General features: G+C 35.6%; 1 protein-coding gene and 1 pseudogene across 1 annotated transcript in view; both read left to right on the top strand.

Annotated features, from left to right (window-relative positions):
* RpL8 (ribosomal protein L8) overlaps window positions 1-16,076 on the top strand; it is a 52,290-nt gene extending 36,214 nt beyond the window's left edge. Inside the window, exons 2-7 of the mRNA XM_090386021.1 lie at window positions 2,576-2,719; window positions 6,915-7,056; window positions 11,166-11,384; window positions 15,226-15,341; window positions 15,542-15,628; window positions 15,882-16,076. Coding sequence (XP_090242147.1) covers window positions 2,582-2,719; window positions 6,915-7,056; window positions 11,166-11,384; window positions 15,226-15,341; window positions 15,542-15,628; window positions 15,882-15,956 — 777 coding nt within the window. The 5' untranslated portion in view covers window positions 2,576-2,581 and the 3' untranslated portion in view covers window positions 15,957-16,076. The remainder of the gene's footprint in view (window positions 1-2,575; window positions 2,720-6,914; window positions 7,057-11,165; window positions 11,385-15,225; window positions 15,342-15,541; window positions 15,629-15,881) is intronic.
* Window positions 6,767-6,834, top strand: LOC150091877 (small nucleolar RNA SNORD36; annotated as a pseudogene).
* Window positions 16,077-17,472: the final 1,396 nt, after the last annotated feature.

Below are 17,472 nucleotides of genomic sequence, written 5' to 3'. Positions count from 1 at the left end.
TCTTTTAATATAACTGGATGGATCCCATCCACCCCAGGTGCATTTCTTACATTTAAATTCAACAAATACTCCTCCACTTTGCTGTCAGTTATTTCAAAATCATTTAACTCCCTGTTAGTTTGATAAACATCTGGACTTCTCCTTGAATTCCTGTGTGAATGTAGATGCAAAATACTCATTTAGTTTCGCAGCTATCTGAGAATGGTCATCTGCCATCAATCCAATGATATCAAGTGGACCAATCTGATTCGTCCCCTTCCTTCTAGAGTTTATATTAGTAAAGAAGTCTTTGCATCCTTTGCAAAGATTTATAGTAATCTGCCTTCGCTTGTCAAAACCCCCTTTGTGACTTGATTATAGATTGGCTTAATCTGCCATAGGCTTCTGTGTTTCCTGATAATTTATATGCATCCCATGCATTTTCCTTCTGCCGCGAGCCTCATTAATTCGTCCGACATCCATTTCGGCCTAAACCTTTATGCAGTGGGATAATCACCTTGTCCTGTCCCTGCAGACAAATTCCTACATATCATTGATTGAGTACAACGAACAACTGTAGAGAGAAAGAGTGTGCCAGTAAATCAGAATGTCTTATGGGACATTTTAACTTTACAGATGTTTTTTGGAACTTGTTGAACACACTACCAAGACTTTTTTGTGGATTTATTTGAGGACTGTTTCTACAGTAGCCTGTTCAAGAGGCAACCAGAGTGAGTAATACCCTTGATCTGATTACCAGCAGTGATTAAGAATCTGCAGATAAAGGAGCCATTGGTTGGCTGTGATCAAAGTGTATTGACGTGAGATTTACTTAAAGATATAACTACTATCAGGGGTAAAGGAAAGATTTTTTTTTTTTTTTTTTTCTGCTTTTGTAAAGGTGACTACAATGGTCTCAAACAGTTCTTAAATTCTTTTCAATGGAACCAGCTGCTGATATACCAACTAAGAAACTGTTCAGGGGTTAGGCCTAAATGGATGTTAAATTAACTAATGAGACTTGTGGCAGAGAAGAAAAATGCACGGGATGCATATAAATTTGAGGCAACACAGAAGTCCATGGTAGATATAAGATAGTCTGTAATCAAGTCACAAAGGAGGTTAGGCAAGCGAAGGCAGATTAAAAGAAATCGTTGGCAAAAGATGCAGAGAAAAACAGCTAAGACTTCTTTACTTGTGAAACTCTAGAAGGGGGTGGATCAGATTGGCCACTTGATATCGATGTTTCGGACGTTGGTAATCCTGCTCAGGTAGCTGACAACCTGAATGAGTGTTTTGCATCTACAGTCACACATGAGGAATACTCTAGGGAAGTGGAGGCCAGAACTAATCAAATCAAACAGGGAGCTAAATGGTTTTATAACTGAGAGGAAGGTGGATGGGATCTATCCAATATTATATTATGGAAGGCAGCAAAGAAAGTAAGCAGACATTTAGACATAATTATAAGAGAACCCTTGGAGTCAGGGCAGGTTCCCACAGGCTGGAGAAGTGTGAGTGTATCCCCAATTCACTCTGTAAGAAAAGATTAACTGTGATGCATGGAGAGCTGCAACTACGAGCACGGAGATTGCGTACTTAACATAAAACGTGTACAAAGATGGTTAAAGCCTGCCCTATTATTAGAAAAAAAAGTTCTTGATTGGTCAATTAGGCACCATCTGATCCTAGTTTTATGTATTGCTTGTTTATTATATCAAAATTTGCCATCACTATTCTGTGCTATATATCCTGTGTCCCGTTCCTTCTTCAAAGGAACAGGACACAGGTCACACTTTATAATGTTTACTCCACATCTGTTGTTTATACTTGCATGCAGTAAATTTATCTCGTACCTCAACAAATTTGGTCAAGATCTAGGAGTCAGTCACCAACAAAAACATCTGGGAAGCAGTAAACTTGAGTCGTGATGAGGAGAAAATACCTACATTAGGGTATTTTAATTAGCATTAAATTCATATATTGCTAACTTCCCAGAGCAACTGAGATCAATTGACCTCTTTCTACATATTAGACAGCCTTTTTATGATTAAACTCTGAAAATTAAATTAAAAACGTTGTTTCATCTAAAAGCTCTAACTTTAATCCTATAATATGTCACTGAGTAAAGTTCTCATCTGTCAGGTGTTGTATCAAGTAATGACCGAAAGTTTTACCTGGTATGTATTTATTGGTGCCCCGGTGGGCAGGAGCAGCAGTGCGTAGCACACGCTTCTTGGTTAGACCGGGGTTCGAGCCCGTGACCACCAAATACGGAGAATGCGGAAAGGTCAGGGAATGACCACTGCATATCCCCCGAGCAATATGGCGTTAGTTGCTAATGCTCCTAAAAACCAAATTACAAGTATGTATTTATTCTGTCAGGATTAAAATTAAGAGCAAATAGTTTAGTTCATTCATCTGTGTCTTGATACTCAAGAAAATATTTTAGTCATAATGATCCCTATGTAGATAATTTGTAAGAGCATTTTGTGGGGGGGGGTCAGACATTAACTTCTACAATTGTTCTATGTAACAGTTGTTTTCCCTTTATGCATAGTGTAGCTTTTGAATTTCATTTCTTTATTTTTTTAAGTAACAAATGGGAAGAGTTATTAGGAGTCAGAGAAAGGGTGCTGGAAGTGTGTTTAGGAGTCATACGAAACACCGTAAAGGGGCACCAAAACTTCGTGCTGTTGACTTTGCTGAGAGGCATGGTTATATTAAAGGAATAGTCAAGGTACGTACGAATAGAATATTTATTCAGAGTAATATGTATTGCATTATATCAGATCTAATGTTTAAGCAATAATACAGATGGTTTATTTTGCTTTACTTTTTTATAAAGTACTGTAGGTATCTTACAGAATGTTGTCTTCCTAATAATTGGATTACATATAATAAATGGAATTTTAAAACAGTATTTGTCATGTAATCACTAGAAATATTAAAGGGCAACTTAAAACAATAAACACAACTCATCTCGTAGATTAGTTTTTTTTTTTTCCCTTCCTCAGCTCTTTTTCAAACTAAAGTTTTCTGAAAACATCTTAAACAGTAAATTTATGTATAAATTTTATCTTCAATTAGTAAGGTGTTGCGTTTATTTTAACATCATGGCCACAAATGTTTGGTGGTTGTTTTTTTTTTTTTTTTAGGAGCATTAGCAACTAAGGCCTTATTGCTCCGGGGATATGCGGTGGTCATTCCCTGACCTTTCCACATCCTCCGTATTTGGTGGTGATGGGCTCGAACCCCGGTCTAATCAAGAAGTGTGTGCTACGCACTGCCGCTCCTGCCCACCTGGCTACGGAGGCACTGCCACAAATGTATTTTTTTAAACTGCTTAACCAGGCGGGGCACTTTGGATAATTCTTATTTTAGCAGCGTAATGGATACAAGTGTGGATATAAGCTGAAAATAAAACCAATACCAGAGGAGTTTGCACTGTCTTTCATTGTTGACATGGATTTATGACAGGTGAAAATGGGGAAACATACATTTTATAATGATTAATAATATTGGGCACCTTTAAATATTTCCCCTTTTTTTTTAATATTATTTTCCTAAGTGTATTCTAAAACAGTAATTTTTCAAATAAAATGAAGAATGTGCCTTGCATATAATTTTTATAACAAAGGGTGAAAAAAAAATTGCTATGGTGTTTACTGTTTAAATCGGTGGTTTTCAATGGGGGCCATGCTGTATTTCTGAGGGGACACGGGTAAAAGTTGTAAAATTAGGATCCATGGAAACTTAAGTGGAACACACACAGTTCACTTCTAAAATAAAATTATTACTAATATAAAAAAAGAGAAATTAGTGAGATCCTTGTGGAACTCACTAAACAAAGGGACAATAATATTGTAATTTTTTTTTTTGTTAGGAGCATAATTGTATATTGCGAAAAAACAAAATATTATATGAGTAAAAATTCTATTATAAATAAAGATTGCAGTTAATTAACACCTTTTTTTATTAATATTCCTATATTATGAACAAATATTACATTTATTATAGTTAAATAATGTGAGGTGTGGGGGCCACAGAGGTGAATGAAAGAAAAATGCATGGGGTGCATATAAATTAACAGGTGACATGGAAGCTTATAGATTAAGCTAGTCTGTAACCAAGTCACAAAGGAGGTTAGACAGGCAAAGTCAGATTGCAAGAAATCTTTGGCAGAAGATGCAAAGAGTTTGTTACTTATGTAAACTGTAGAAGGGGATGAATCAGATTGGTCCACTTGATGTCAAAGGTTTGACTGTTGATGATCCTGCTCAGATAGCTGATAATCTGAATAAGTATTTTGCATCTACATTCACACAGTATCTATTAAGGGAGGAAAATGCCGTAAGTTTATCAAACTCTAACGGGGGGGGCTTAATGATTTTCTAATAACTTAGAGCAAAGTGGAGGAGAAATTGTTGAAGTTAAACATAAGAAAGGCACCTGGGATGGATGCGATATATATGCAGTTATATTAAAAGAAGCAACAAAGGTAGTAAGCAGACCCTTAGCCATAATTATGAGAGATTCCTTGGACTCGGGAGAGGTACCCATGGACTGGGGGTGTGCAAATGTAACCCCAATTCACAAAGGAGGATCAAAGGGCGACACAGGTAATTAAAGACCTGTTTGTTTAACTTCTGTTCCAGGGATATTAATGTAGGCACTGGTTAAAGGAAGCACTGCAGGATCATCTAGACAAGACTTCGGTTATAGCTTGGACACAGCATGGGTTTATTAGGGGTAAGTCTTGTCTCACCAATTTGATTGGATAGTATCGTGTGTTCGCAAAGGAACTGGATGCAAGGAATAATTTTGATATCCTATATTTGGATCTTAGAAAGGCTTTTGATAGTGCTGCACAAATTGGAGCAGTGTGGCATTACAGGCAAATTGCTGCTGTGGATAAAGGGATGGTCGAGTGGGAGAAGACAGAGTGGTAATCAATGGATGCTGATCTTCATGGACTAATGTTATTAGTGGAGTCCTCCGGAGTCCATCGTTGTTTTCTGTATTTATTAATGATATTGATGGTGGTATATCAGGTTTAATGTCCAAGTTTGCAGACTATATGAAGGTTGTCAGGGTTGTTAATGACATTACGCTACCACAACAGGATTTAGAAAAGTTGAGCAGGTGGGCTGAGAGGTGGCAAATGAAGTTTAACATTGACAAATTAAAGTACTGCATATGGGAAGCAGCAACCCCACAGTAACGTATCAATTGTGTGGTGTTATTACACTGACAGTGGTAGAGAATGAAAAGGATCTGGGAGTAATTGTGCAGTCAGATATGAAGTTTTCTGAGCAGTGCAGATGGTCTGTGAGAGTAGCTCATGGTATCTTGTCAATGATATTCTGGAATTTTTCTGGTAGGGAGAAGGTGATTATCCCCTTGTATAAGGCAATGGTCAGAATTGAAAAGAAAAAAAAAAAACATTGAGTACTGTATACAGGTCTGGAGGCCTCATTTTAAGAAGGATATAGAGCTGCTTGAAAGAGTACAGAGAAGGGCAACAAGATTAGTGAGTGAAAGTTGCTCTTACGAAGAAAGGCTTTAGTTTTGAATACAGTGTCTGGAGACTAAGCACCTGCAAGGTGATCTGATTGAGGTGTGTATGGCCTTGAATGGTTTGAGCATGCTCAATGCTGATGGGATCCTTCCTCTTGCTCAGAATAGTCGCCTGAAGGCATAAATTCAAATTGAGGAAAGACAGTTGTACGGAAGTTTGCCTTTAGCCAGTGGGTGGTTGATTGCTGGAACAAACTTCGATCTGTTATTGTAGAAGTTGATAGCTTAAATAGATTCAAGGCAGAACTAAACAAACATATGGATCGGTGAAATGAGAAGTATGTTTTTTTTTTTTTTGGCTGATGCTTTATAAGCTTGCTTTCTTGCTTCATATGCCTTTATTAATGCTAAAACACGGAGTGGGCCACAAGAAAAAAAAGGGTTGAGAACCACTGATTTAAATGATATAAGAAATTTGAAGCTCCCCTGTGGTTTTGTTGTTTTACCCCACGAGTAGTCTCCATTATGGAGAATCATATAACCAGATAATCCTAGGTAAGCTAATGTTTGAAAGTATAGTGTACTGGTTTTTGGCTGTGTTTTAAGTGCAGTGTAGGGCTTTAGAAATATTCCTAATTGTCGGCATCTCAAATTGACGATCTGTTTTAATTGCCATTAGCTAGATGTTATTTGATTGTTGGGCCAATTTCAGCACGTCTGAGACAGTTTATGTGAAAACTGTAGCAAGATTTCAATTTCCAAGATACTCATACCAGTATGTCAGATGCTAACTACCATTACCACATGCAAAGTCACAAATCTTTCACCTTGCCCATTCTTGTGATGAATTGCTATACAGCATCCCTGTTCACCTGCTTTATATTGCATGGCACTAACATGCTGTTTCTGGGAGAGGGCTCAATTACATGTAGTTTGTATAGAGGCAAAATATTTATTTATTATTTTTTTTAATATATATATATGTGGCAAAAAGAGCTCCTCCTATTCTAGTGCCCTTAAATTATGTTCCCTGGGTTTTATTTTCCATATTCTATTTTATTTCAAATGGTTATCAACTTATGAAAATAGCAAGTATCTTCATTATCTTGATTTTCTGCTGCAAATATCCCAAACTACATTAAGTATCCTCACAATATGTTTAAAAAAAAAAAAAAAATTACTGCTTTTCCTGTGCTTACCTTCCCAGCAGACACTTTCAGCTAATGTGTTATGCCCTACCAGTGTGAAAAGCAAAACAGATTAGTTATAGCAGTGATGTGAAGGAACGGATTTCCTGAATACATTTGCTGAAAATAATTTTCATTACTGAGCTATAATAATGTTCCTAGGTTTAGAGATATTGATTTGAACAGGTGAAATACTCTTGTGAATTATGTGAATCTGAATATTTGCAGGAAATCATTCATGATCCTGGTCGTGGTGCACCCTTGGCTGTGGTGGTCTTTAGGGATCCCTATCGTTATAAGCAGAAGAAGGAACTTTTCATTGCTGCTGAAGGGATGCATACTGGACAATTTATATATTGTGGAAAAAAAGGTTTGTGTTTCTCTCAAAGGGTTATGTAGTATTAATTAGTACAATTTTGACTTCATATTTCTTTCAGTTTTATATATACAGTCAAACTCGGTTATTGCATCATTGAGTGATTTTGATTCTTGTTAACCCCAAATTTTTAAGATAGAAGATCGTGAGTGGTTATTTTAAGTTCAAACGAGAAGGCAATGTTTGGAATACTGTTCTTACTGAAAAAAAATAAATAAACATACTGGGAAAGAAACCCTGTAAGTCAGTTGAAGAAGATCATAATACAGTACATGTTTATGATAAATTAGAACTCTACCCTGAGAAGTGAGTTAATGAAATTATTGCATTAATAGTCATATTTAAACTCAAGAGCTTCAATGTTAGAGACAAGGGGAAACCTCAAAAGCAAAGGTGATACTACCAAGGAAAATCAAAATGAATATGAATTTATTGGTGTTTGGCTAACAAGGTGATACAGGATTATTTTGCAATATCAGTGATATGTACGATAGTCCATTCCTGCTTTTGACATGAATGTCTATGCTGGGGGGGGGGGTATATAATGCTATTGATGAATATGCAAGAAAAAATTAGAAATCAATTTTTTTTTATTTATTTTTTTTTTTTTTCTCTCTCTCTGAAAACTAAAAAGTTCACATTTTGGTCATTTGCGGCTGCGCCATGGTTACTTTCGTTTACAATAACTTCTCAACTATGATAGATAAACAGTAAGCAACAAAATTGCTCAGTAGGAAGCATAGTTTTTACATCTATAAATAGGTTTGATGTAGTTCTTATGGTTCCCGAGTAATAGTGATGCAAAGTTGAGAGCGTTGAAAAATTCGAGCATTTCCAAGTTTGTTTTTGCAATATCTTGAAAACTATAAATTTTAGACAAAAACAGTAAGGAAAAAAATTGTGGCCCTTTGAAAGCTCTATAAGGATTTTTAACTAGATTTAAAATCTTGTTTTTAGATTTTGAGAGTTGAACAACTCATTAAAGTAACTACTTCGTTCGGTTTCTTTGCATTTATCAAGCAGTGCGGTTGTGTTTCATTTAGTTCAATTGTGACGATGCCGAAAGTTACATCAACTAAACGTGTTCAAAAATTCAACAAAATCACAAATCTAACATTGAAGAGCAAGATCAATTAGAGGCAGATGTCCGGCCATCAACATCAAAAAGAACAGTGCAAACATGCAACAGTAAAGGTTACCACAAACCTTTTATTGTCGATTGTAAATGAAAATACCGAATAAAATAAAACTGATTTTATTAAGCTTAAATTGTATTTTTTTCATTTCACGACATTATTCACAGATCCACTTTCGGCTCCATGGAAGCCAACGTGGGGTTTTTTTTTTTTTTTTTTTTTGTTTTTTTTTTCATATGAAATATCCTGCTAAACATTAGTTTAAGACATTTATGAAAGTTAATTCTTTAACATTTCATAAGAAATGGTTAACTCTGTTTTCACATGCAGCAGGATCCTGAAAATGAAGCTTAAGTGCTTACAGGGCTATTCTGAGTGGCTCATTGTCAGTTTGGGAACCCTCGGTTTATAATATCTGAAACACTATACGGTAGGTTGCTATTTGAAATACAGTGCCAACAATACAATGAATGAATGAATGGATTTTAGACATTTTAAAATATATATTACAGCCAGTTCACTGGGAAGCAAGACATTAAAGCAGATATACACTTTTTAAATGGCATTAACTAGTTCTGCTGTGTTGCTTATTTCTAGAAAGGTTAATGAGATTTTTCAGCAACTGTTAGAATCCTGGATATAAGATTCACTGAAATTATTTCAGAAAAAGGCTAGAGGATGGATAAAACATGGGAATGTGAAAAAACAATTTGAGTACACCTAAGTAAATATAGTAGGAGTTGTATTTTTACTTAACATGTACAGAAGTCAGTGTTCTCCCCATAAAATTTTGCCAGCCAGTGGGGAAGTGTAATACTTCACAATATTGTAAAATTTTCTGTTATTTATAAATGTGACATTATATGCTCTTGTCACATTGATTGAGATCAGTAAGCAGTATCATACAGTACCACAAGAATCACTTAAATTTTAGCCAGGTGGTCAGTTAAATTCACCGGGCGGTGTGCCCGTTTGATAGGTTCTTGGGGAGAACACTAAAAGTAATGGACTTCAAATATACATAATGCCCGTTCATTCATTTCCTGTATCATCTAAAAATTTTTTTGAAATTGATATGTTATTAGTCTGTGCAATAACTGTTAATAAGGAATTTCAAACAACGTTGTTGCAAGTGCTTATTTAAGACAATTTTTAAGGTGAAACTGAAGCGGGATTCTGTGAAGAATTTTCTCTCCAGGAGGTGGGGATTCAAATTTATTGAAGATGATTCAGGTTGTTTTCAAATGACAACTAGTTGTGAAAAGGTTTTTTTATGCATGAGTAATACACTTCCATCATTTCTACTAACTAGGAAGTATGCTTGCATCGTTTAATTATATCTCATATACCTTCACAGGTTGCTGCGGTTTCGAAGCTTGTTGGCTTACTCATCAGTGGATGGGCAGGTGCCTTTTTGTTGCAATAGTGACAACCCGGTTATGGAGTATAACTCATATTGTGAATACCTTCACGAGTTGCCGAGGTATTGTACTGCTTTGAATAAGTAACACTTCACCAGTGGAGAAGACTAACTTTACTTATTCTCGGGGGGGGGGGGATACCACCACCTAGGTAGTATCGTTTCAAAGCTTGGCTTATTCATCAGTGGTTGAGCAGGTACTCTGTTGTTGCAATAGTGACAACCCAGTTTTAAAGTAACTCCACAATATGAGAGAATAAGCAACGTTATTCAAAGCAGTGCAATACCTCGGCAACTTGTGAAGGTATTCACTATGTGAGATATAACTAAACGATGCATGCATACCACCTGGGTAGTAGAAATGCTGGAAGTGCGTTACTCATGCATAAACAACCTTTTCATACTCTTAGACATTTAGTCAAGAAATATTTTTAGAACTTCAGTTGTGATTATATTCACGTTGCATGGAACTGCTGTTGACAGCGATGGTTGTAAGATTGAAATCTTTCTCTTGTGCATAAGATAGCTCAATAACTGCATAGTGCAAGATTTGCAAATAGCTGTTTCATCATGAATGCTAAACAATAGGATACGAAGTGATCATTTTAAATAAGAACCTGTAAATATGGAATTTTTTTTTAACTTGACAAAAAATGGTCTAGGTAAAAGAGTGCTAGAGGAATGAAATTCTAGCATAATGCTGCCATTTGTTTATGAAGGGAAAACTAGATTGGAGCATTCATTTAAAACTCTCAATTTGATTTTTGTAAACAGTTTTGAAGTAGAACATTATCAAAATTTGTGGTGTTGGAAGCTTGTGAAAATGTTTGGGGAGGTGAATGTTGTGGGCATACTTGCTCGTCTTCAAACATGCTTCATTGTGGTTTTTTTTTTTTTTTTTTTTTTTTTCCTGAAAATGAAGCAACTTCGGAGAATAGATTGTTACTTAAATTTTATACCTCTAGCACTCAGTTATTTGCATTTTTATGGGTTATTTTTCAAATTGTCGCCTGTTTACTACACCTCAGGTATTCTGTTATATATAAATTACGTAACAGAACACACCGTTTTTGAAGAGTTTTTTCCCAATGCAGAAAAAAAAATCAGTCACTGTAAGCATTTTGAGATTTGCGGTGTTTTCTTAATTTCTTCTGTTGGAATTGTGCATATTCCTGTTGTGGTTGGTAACACTTATGCCCTAGAATTCTAAAAATAACAAATAAATTTCTATTTATTCTCTAGTTGAGGCCACAAGAGTACAGATTTATTGTGCCTTCACATGAATTGACTTATTAAGGGCAGCCAAATTTCCGTACCGCAGTCTGAAAAGGACATGCATTTTTTTTATGGCAACATACAAGCTCAAATGTGAAACCTCATTGATTGTGGCCATACGTGCTAACCACTGGACCACAGCTCACCCTGAATTCAAGTATTATTTTCTCTCTCTCACAGCTTTCAATCAGTCAGTTTGGAAGTTATAATGTTTGTTATTACTTTGTAGTCATAATTCATTATTTACTAGATTTGTTTTTTCTTTGAATTAGCTGTACTTCAAATAGGAAATGTTTTGCCTGTTGGGATGATGCCCGAAGGTACAGTTGTATGCAACCTTGAAGAAAAATCTGGAGACCGAGGCCGTCTGGCTAGAGCTTCTGGAACCTATGCCACTGTCATCTCTCATAATCCTGACTCTAGGAAAACAAGAGTAAAGCTTGGATCTGGAGCCAAAAAAGTTTTGCCATCAACAAATCGAGCTATGATTGGTATGAAACATTAAAAGCCTATAATTAAAAATGTAACATCAGTTTAGCTTAGCTATATTAGAATGTTTTGTTGAATCACAACAAAACTTTCTAATACAGCTGAACATTTTACATAATAGAGCTTTCATGATAATTTTGTGTTTTCCAGTAAATTCAGTTTTCTTCTGATTTTCTGTCAAGTTTTATTATTGGAGTGTGTTTTTGGGCTTTTATCCTCTCAAGTTATGGTTCTACCAATGCATTAGCAAAGGCACACGATACAACAAAGCAAGCTTATGTAGCATCACCCCCCAAAAAAAAAAAAAAAAAAAAAAAACTTATTTCGCCTATCCACTCGCTCCAAATGTTTGTCAAGTTCTGCCTTGAATCTATTTAAGCTATCAACTTCTACGACAGATGGAAGTTTGTTTCAGCAATCAACCACCCGCTGGCTAAAGGCAAACTTCCCCACATCTGTTCTACAACTGTCTTTCCTCAACTTGAATTTATGCCCTCTCAGGCGATTATTTTGAGCAAGAGGAAGAATCCCATCAGCATTGAGCATGCTCAAACCATATGCTTTACACACCTCAATCAGATCACCTCACAGGTGCCTAGTCTCCAGACACTGTAATCTGCAAAACTTAAGCCTTTCTTCATAAGAGTAACCCTTTGTTCCATTCACTAATCTTGTTGCCCTTCTCTGTACTTGTTCCAACAGCTCTATATCCTTCTTAAAATGAGGCCTCCAGTATACAGTAATGACTTGTATACAGTACTACTCAAGGTGTGGTCTGACCATTGCCTTATTCCTGTATATCATTGACAAGACACCATGAGCTACTCTTGCAGACCGTCTGCACTGCTCGGAAAACTTCATATCTGCCTGCACAATTACCCTCGGGTCCTTTTCATTGACCGGGCTAGCCGAGTGGGTAAAGTACCCGCCCGGCAACCCAAAGGTCGCGGGTTCGATTCCCGCCTCGGGCTTGGATCAAAGCACTGCAAAAACCTTGGGAGGTGCAATATGGCCACAGAAGCCGATGCGCCAACAACTACCAAATCAAAAAAAAAAAAAAAAGAAAAAGTCCTTTTCATTCTGTACCACTATCAGTGTGTACCACAGAGTTGATACGTTTCTCTGGGATTACATACACTCCATTTGTAGTACTTTACATTTGTCAATGTTAAACTTCATTTGCCACCTCTCCGCCCATCTGCTCAACTTTTCTAGATCCTGTTGCAGCAGTGTACTGTCATTAGTGTCATTAACAACCCTGCCAACCTTCATATTGTCTGCAAACTTGGTCATTAAGCCTGATATACCATCATCAATATCATTTATAAATACAGAAAACAACAATGGCCCCAACACTGAACCCTGAGGGACTCCACTAATAACGTTAGTCCACGAAGAGCAGTGTCCATTGATTACCAGTCTGTCTTCTCCCACTCAACCATCCCTTTATCCATAACAGCAATTTGCCTCCAATGCCACACTGCTCCAATTTGTGCAGGAGTCTTCTATGTGCAACAGTATCAAAGGCATTCTTTGCATCCAGTTCCTTTGTGACTACATCATAGTATCCAATCAAATTAGTCAGACAAGACTTCCCCCCTTAACAAACCCATGCTGTGTCTGAGGTATAACTGAAGTCTTGTCTAGGTGATCCTGCAATGCTTCTTTAACCAGTGCCTACATTAATTTCACTAGAACAGAAGTTAAACTAATAAGTCTGTAATTACCTGTGTCTCCCTTTGATCCTCCTTTGTGGATTGGGACCACATTTGCACATCTCCAGTCCATGGGTACCTCCCCGTAGTCCAGGGAAGATCTCATAATTATAGCTAAGGGTTTGCTTACTTCCTTTGCTGCCTCCTTTAATATAACTGGATAGATTCCATCCACCACATGTGCCTTTCTTGTGTTTATCTTCAACCATTTCTCCTCCACTTTACTCTCAGTTATTACAAAATCATCCAGCTAACTGCCAGAATTTAACTCCCCTCTGGCATTCCCCTCCCTTAATAAGTAAAGAACTGTTTGCTGTTTTTCTTTGCATCCCTTGCCAAAGATTTCTAGTAATCTGCCTTCGCTTGCCTAACCTCCTTTGTAACTTGGTTACAGATCAACTTGTATCTATCATAGGCTTCTGTGTCATGTGTTAATTTGTATGTATCCCATGCATGTTTCTTCTCTGCCATATGCCTCATCAGTTCATCTGACATCCATTTAGGCCTAAACCTTGAACAATATTTCTTAGTTGGTATGTAAAGCCTAGTAGCTTCCAAGATAAGTTCTTTGAATGCTTCCCATTTTGCATTTGCTGTTGGTAACATCATCAGTTGGTCCCACTGTATAGAATTTAAATACTGTCTCAGTCCATCGTAGTTGCCTTTACGAAAGCAATAACCCTTCCCTTTACCCCTAATGGTAGTTACCTCTTTGAGTAAATCCCACTTCAGCACACTGTGATCACTGCCACCTAGTGGTTCCTGTATCTGCAGATTCTTGATGCATGAAGAATCATTACTGATAATCAGATCAAGAGTATTACTCCCTCTAGTTGCCTCCAGAACATGCTGCTGTAGAAAACAATCATTCAATAAATCCACAAAAGCCTTGCTAGTGTGTGAGTGACCAACCCACAATATCCGGGAAATTAAAATCCCCCATTGTAAGACACTATTTCTCTACACAATTGCTCATTATATTCATCAGATTCATTAAGCCTATATAACACACACCTACTCTCATTTTTCCTTTCCCAGTGCATCCACCAACATCAATTGGGTGCACTTCCTTTGATTTTATGTGTTTTTTAACTAACAGCATAACCCCTCCTCCCTTCCTGTTTATCCTTTCTGTACACATTGTACTCCCCAAATTCCAGTTCTGCACTGCTTATGTCAGTGTGACACCATGTCTCTGATATCCCAACAAAAACAATATCTGCCTTTGATGTCTTGATTAGCACTTCAAGCTTAATCGAATTTATTAACTATACTCCTAGCATTGGTGTACATGCATCTGTTTCTACTCTTAGTTACCCTCTGATAGTTTCTTAAAAGCTAACATTAAGTCTCTTTATGTTTAGCGATGACATCCAGCTATAAGGATATGTTTACAATATTAGATAAAATATATCATGATCTTCATATATCATGTTTGGACAGGCATTACATGTTCGGTTTTTATACTAAAGGCTCAACTTTTAATAACTTACAATTGTTTCTTTGCATGGAAGGGGAAAAAAAAAAACTAGTACTCGTCACAAAAAAAAAATTGTTGGATACTACTACATAGCTACCAACTCTCAAGATTTACAGTGGAGAATCATTTTTGATTTAATTTGATACCTATTTACTGGAGTTCGTACTTTTTTTTTTCTTAATTTCATGAAGAAATGGGGAACATTTGGAATTTAATTATTAAGGTAGCCATTAATAATATAATAAAAATAAAGTGAACTTTATTTGCTGGCTTAGATAGCAAGTTGCAGCACCCAGATGATGCCTTCTCTCAATTTAGAAAGTAATAAAGAAACAAATTTCATTAAAAATTTGTTTTCAGATTAAATGCAACCTTCAGGTAGATTCAGTTCTCTTTCTGGTGTCTTCACTGAAGGTGTATTATTCAAAATCATGTTCAAGTTTCAGAAGTCCAGAGTATATGTAGAAATTAACTACATAAACTAAAGTTTTATTTTTCAAGAATGTCTTTAATGTAATTTGAAAAGGTATCAACTATTGTACATCTTTAGGATAAATTATTACAATTAATTGGTTAGTTTTTTTTTTTTTTTTTTCTCGACCGACATTTTTATTGATATGTCTAAGATTGTTTTATTCTGGATTTTAGGTATTGTTGCTGGAGGTGGGCGTATTGACAAGCCCATCTTGAAGGCTGGACGTGCTTATCACAAATATAAGGCTAAACGAAATTCATGGCCAAAAGTACGAGGTGTGGCAATGAACGTAAGTTTATCATCTGGAACTTTAGGTTATGACATTTTTATTTTAAAAAACAAAAGTGCAGGAAATGATGCATTTCTATTTTTACTGAAAATAATGCTTACATTCGTAGAGGCTGTTTCTGATCTGTGTATTTAATTAATATAAAATTCATTTTTTATTTTGGAGCCATTTATTAATATTTTATTATTCACTTTTACTAGCCTGTTGAACATCCACACGGTGGTGGTAATCATCAGCACATTGGCAAAGCTTCTACTGTGAGGAGAGATGCATCTGCTGGTCGTAAGGCAAGTTTTTTTTTTTTTTTTTTTAAATCTTTGCATGTTTTGTTGTATAAATTCCAATGCCTATATATTCCTCCACCCCCTAGACCATATTCTCATACTTTAAAAGGTGCTTAGGCATAACATTCATTATATTTCAGTCATTGATAATTTTTATTGTCCGTCTTATTGAAATATTTCAAGAATTTTCCAACTAAAATATATATTGTATTGTCTTCTTTGCATCAGAAATAATTCTTATTTTATATTTTCACAGGTTGGTCTCATTGCTGCACGTCGCACTGGAAGAATACGGGGTGGAAAGACCTCAGTTACTTCAAAGGAAGATTAAATTTGTACTACTATATTATTGAATTAAAAAGTGACTTAAAATGCTTCTTTTAAGTCATGGTGTATATATTGCATTTGGAAGAATTTGTTCAGCTAAATATAATGAATTTTTGTTTTATCAGAGATGGTATATCATAATTGAAACACTTTGAACAGTTTTTTTTTTTTTTTTTTTTTTTAATATATAAAATATATATCAACACACTTGTTTTTTGTAATTAACTCTTTCTTGCACTGAGATGCACAGCACTATTCTCTCAACAGCCCAGGCAGTTTTCTTCCAGAAGTGTGTAATATGATACAGCACTTAAATGCAGATGAAGAACACCACTAAAATCCAAGAAAAGTCACCATTACTTTTCCTGCTGGTGGCACAGCCTTAAACTTCATTGTTGGGGTGAATCAGTTTAAAGAGCAGTACCCATTTTTTATTTGTCTGCCATAGAAATATGGTATATAAAAGTATATTTGAAAATGAAATGCACAAGGCATAATTCTTATGGGTTTGGGTATTTAACTATCTATTGGTATAAATACACCATAGTTAACCCATAAATTTGAACTACATAAGTTGTATAGAAGGCATCGTTTTAATTATATCTCACTGAAAATAAATAACAGTAGTCTTCTCTACTAGAGAAGCGTTATTTGAAGTAGTGCAATACCGCTTTCTCGTGAAGGCAACCACAATATGAGATACAATTAAAACGATGCCTTCTATACAACTTATGTAGTTCAAATTTATGGGTTAACTATGCTGCATTTACACCAATATTGTATAATAAAAAAATATATATCAGCACAACTATGAATCTTGTGCAATCATCTGGCCAATCGCATTTCATTAAAATTTCCATCCCTTCAAATATTCTTCCTTATAAATGCATTTTACAGAGGAAAGAAAATAAGATTTTCTGCTCACCATGTTTATTTTAGGTATAAAAATAGTCCAGTATTGATGCATTTACTTCACATTTCAACAATGTTAGATGTAAAAGTACTATCTATCTATTGCAATCATCTTAATTGTCAAGTAAATTTAACAGAATTGTATGATTAATTTTGCAACATGTCTATTACCTGGCACCTCCAGAGCATTTTATGGGACACAGAGCTCAAAATTGGTGGAATAATCTCACATCTTATCATATTAAAATTGCTCACCTGATAAAAGCCAAAATTTAACACTCTACATACCAACTACTTAGCATGTAGACCAAAGGGTTAAAAATGATTTAACTTTAGTTGTGTATACACGTTAACTAAAATATTAAAATTTTCACACAAATAGGAATATAAAACTGACTACATTTAGAAAAAAAGCAGTTTACAATCATTAGTATATCTAATATGTATGATGGAATTGAACTTTTTTTTTTTTAACACACTATATATGTGATGGCAATATTATTTGCACAAATTTAGAAAAAGCACTAGGATTATAATCGTTAGTAATGTATAATGGAATTTTTTTTTTTTTTTTTTTCACACCAGGTGCTACCCAAAAGTTCCCGAGA

Source organism: Mastigoproctus giganteus, chromosome 1 (assembly GCF_048544385.1).
Source record: "Mastigoproctus giganteus isolate SK-2022 chromosome 1, ASM4854438v1, whole genome shotgun sequence".
Taxonomy (NCBI): domain Eukaryota; kingdom Metazoa; phylum Arthropoda; class Arachnida; order Uropygi; family Thelyphonidae; genus Mastigoproctus; species Mastigoproctus giganteus.
Note: the sequence above shows the minus strand (reverse complement) of the source record. Positions and strands in the feature narration are given on the sequence as shown.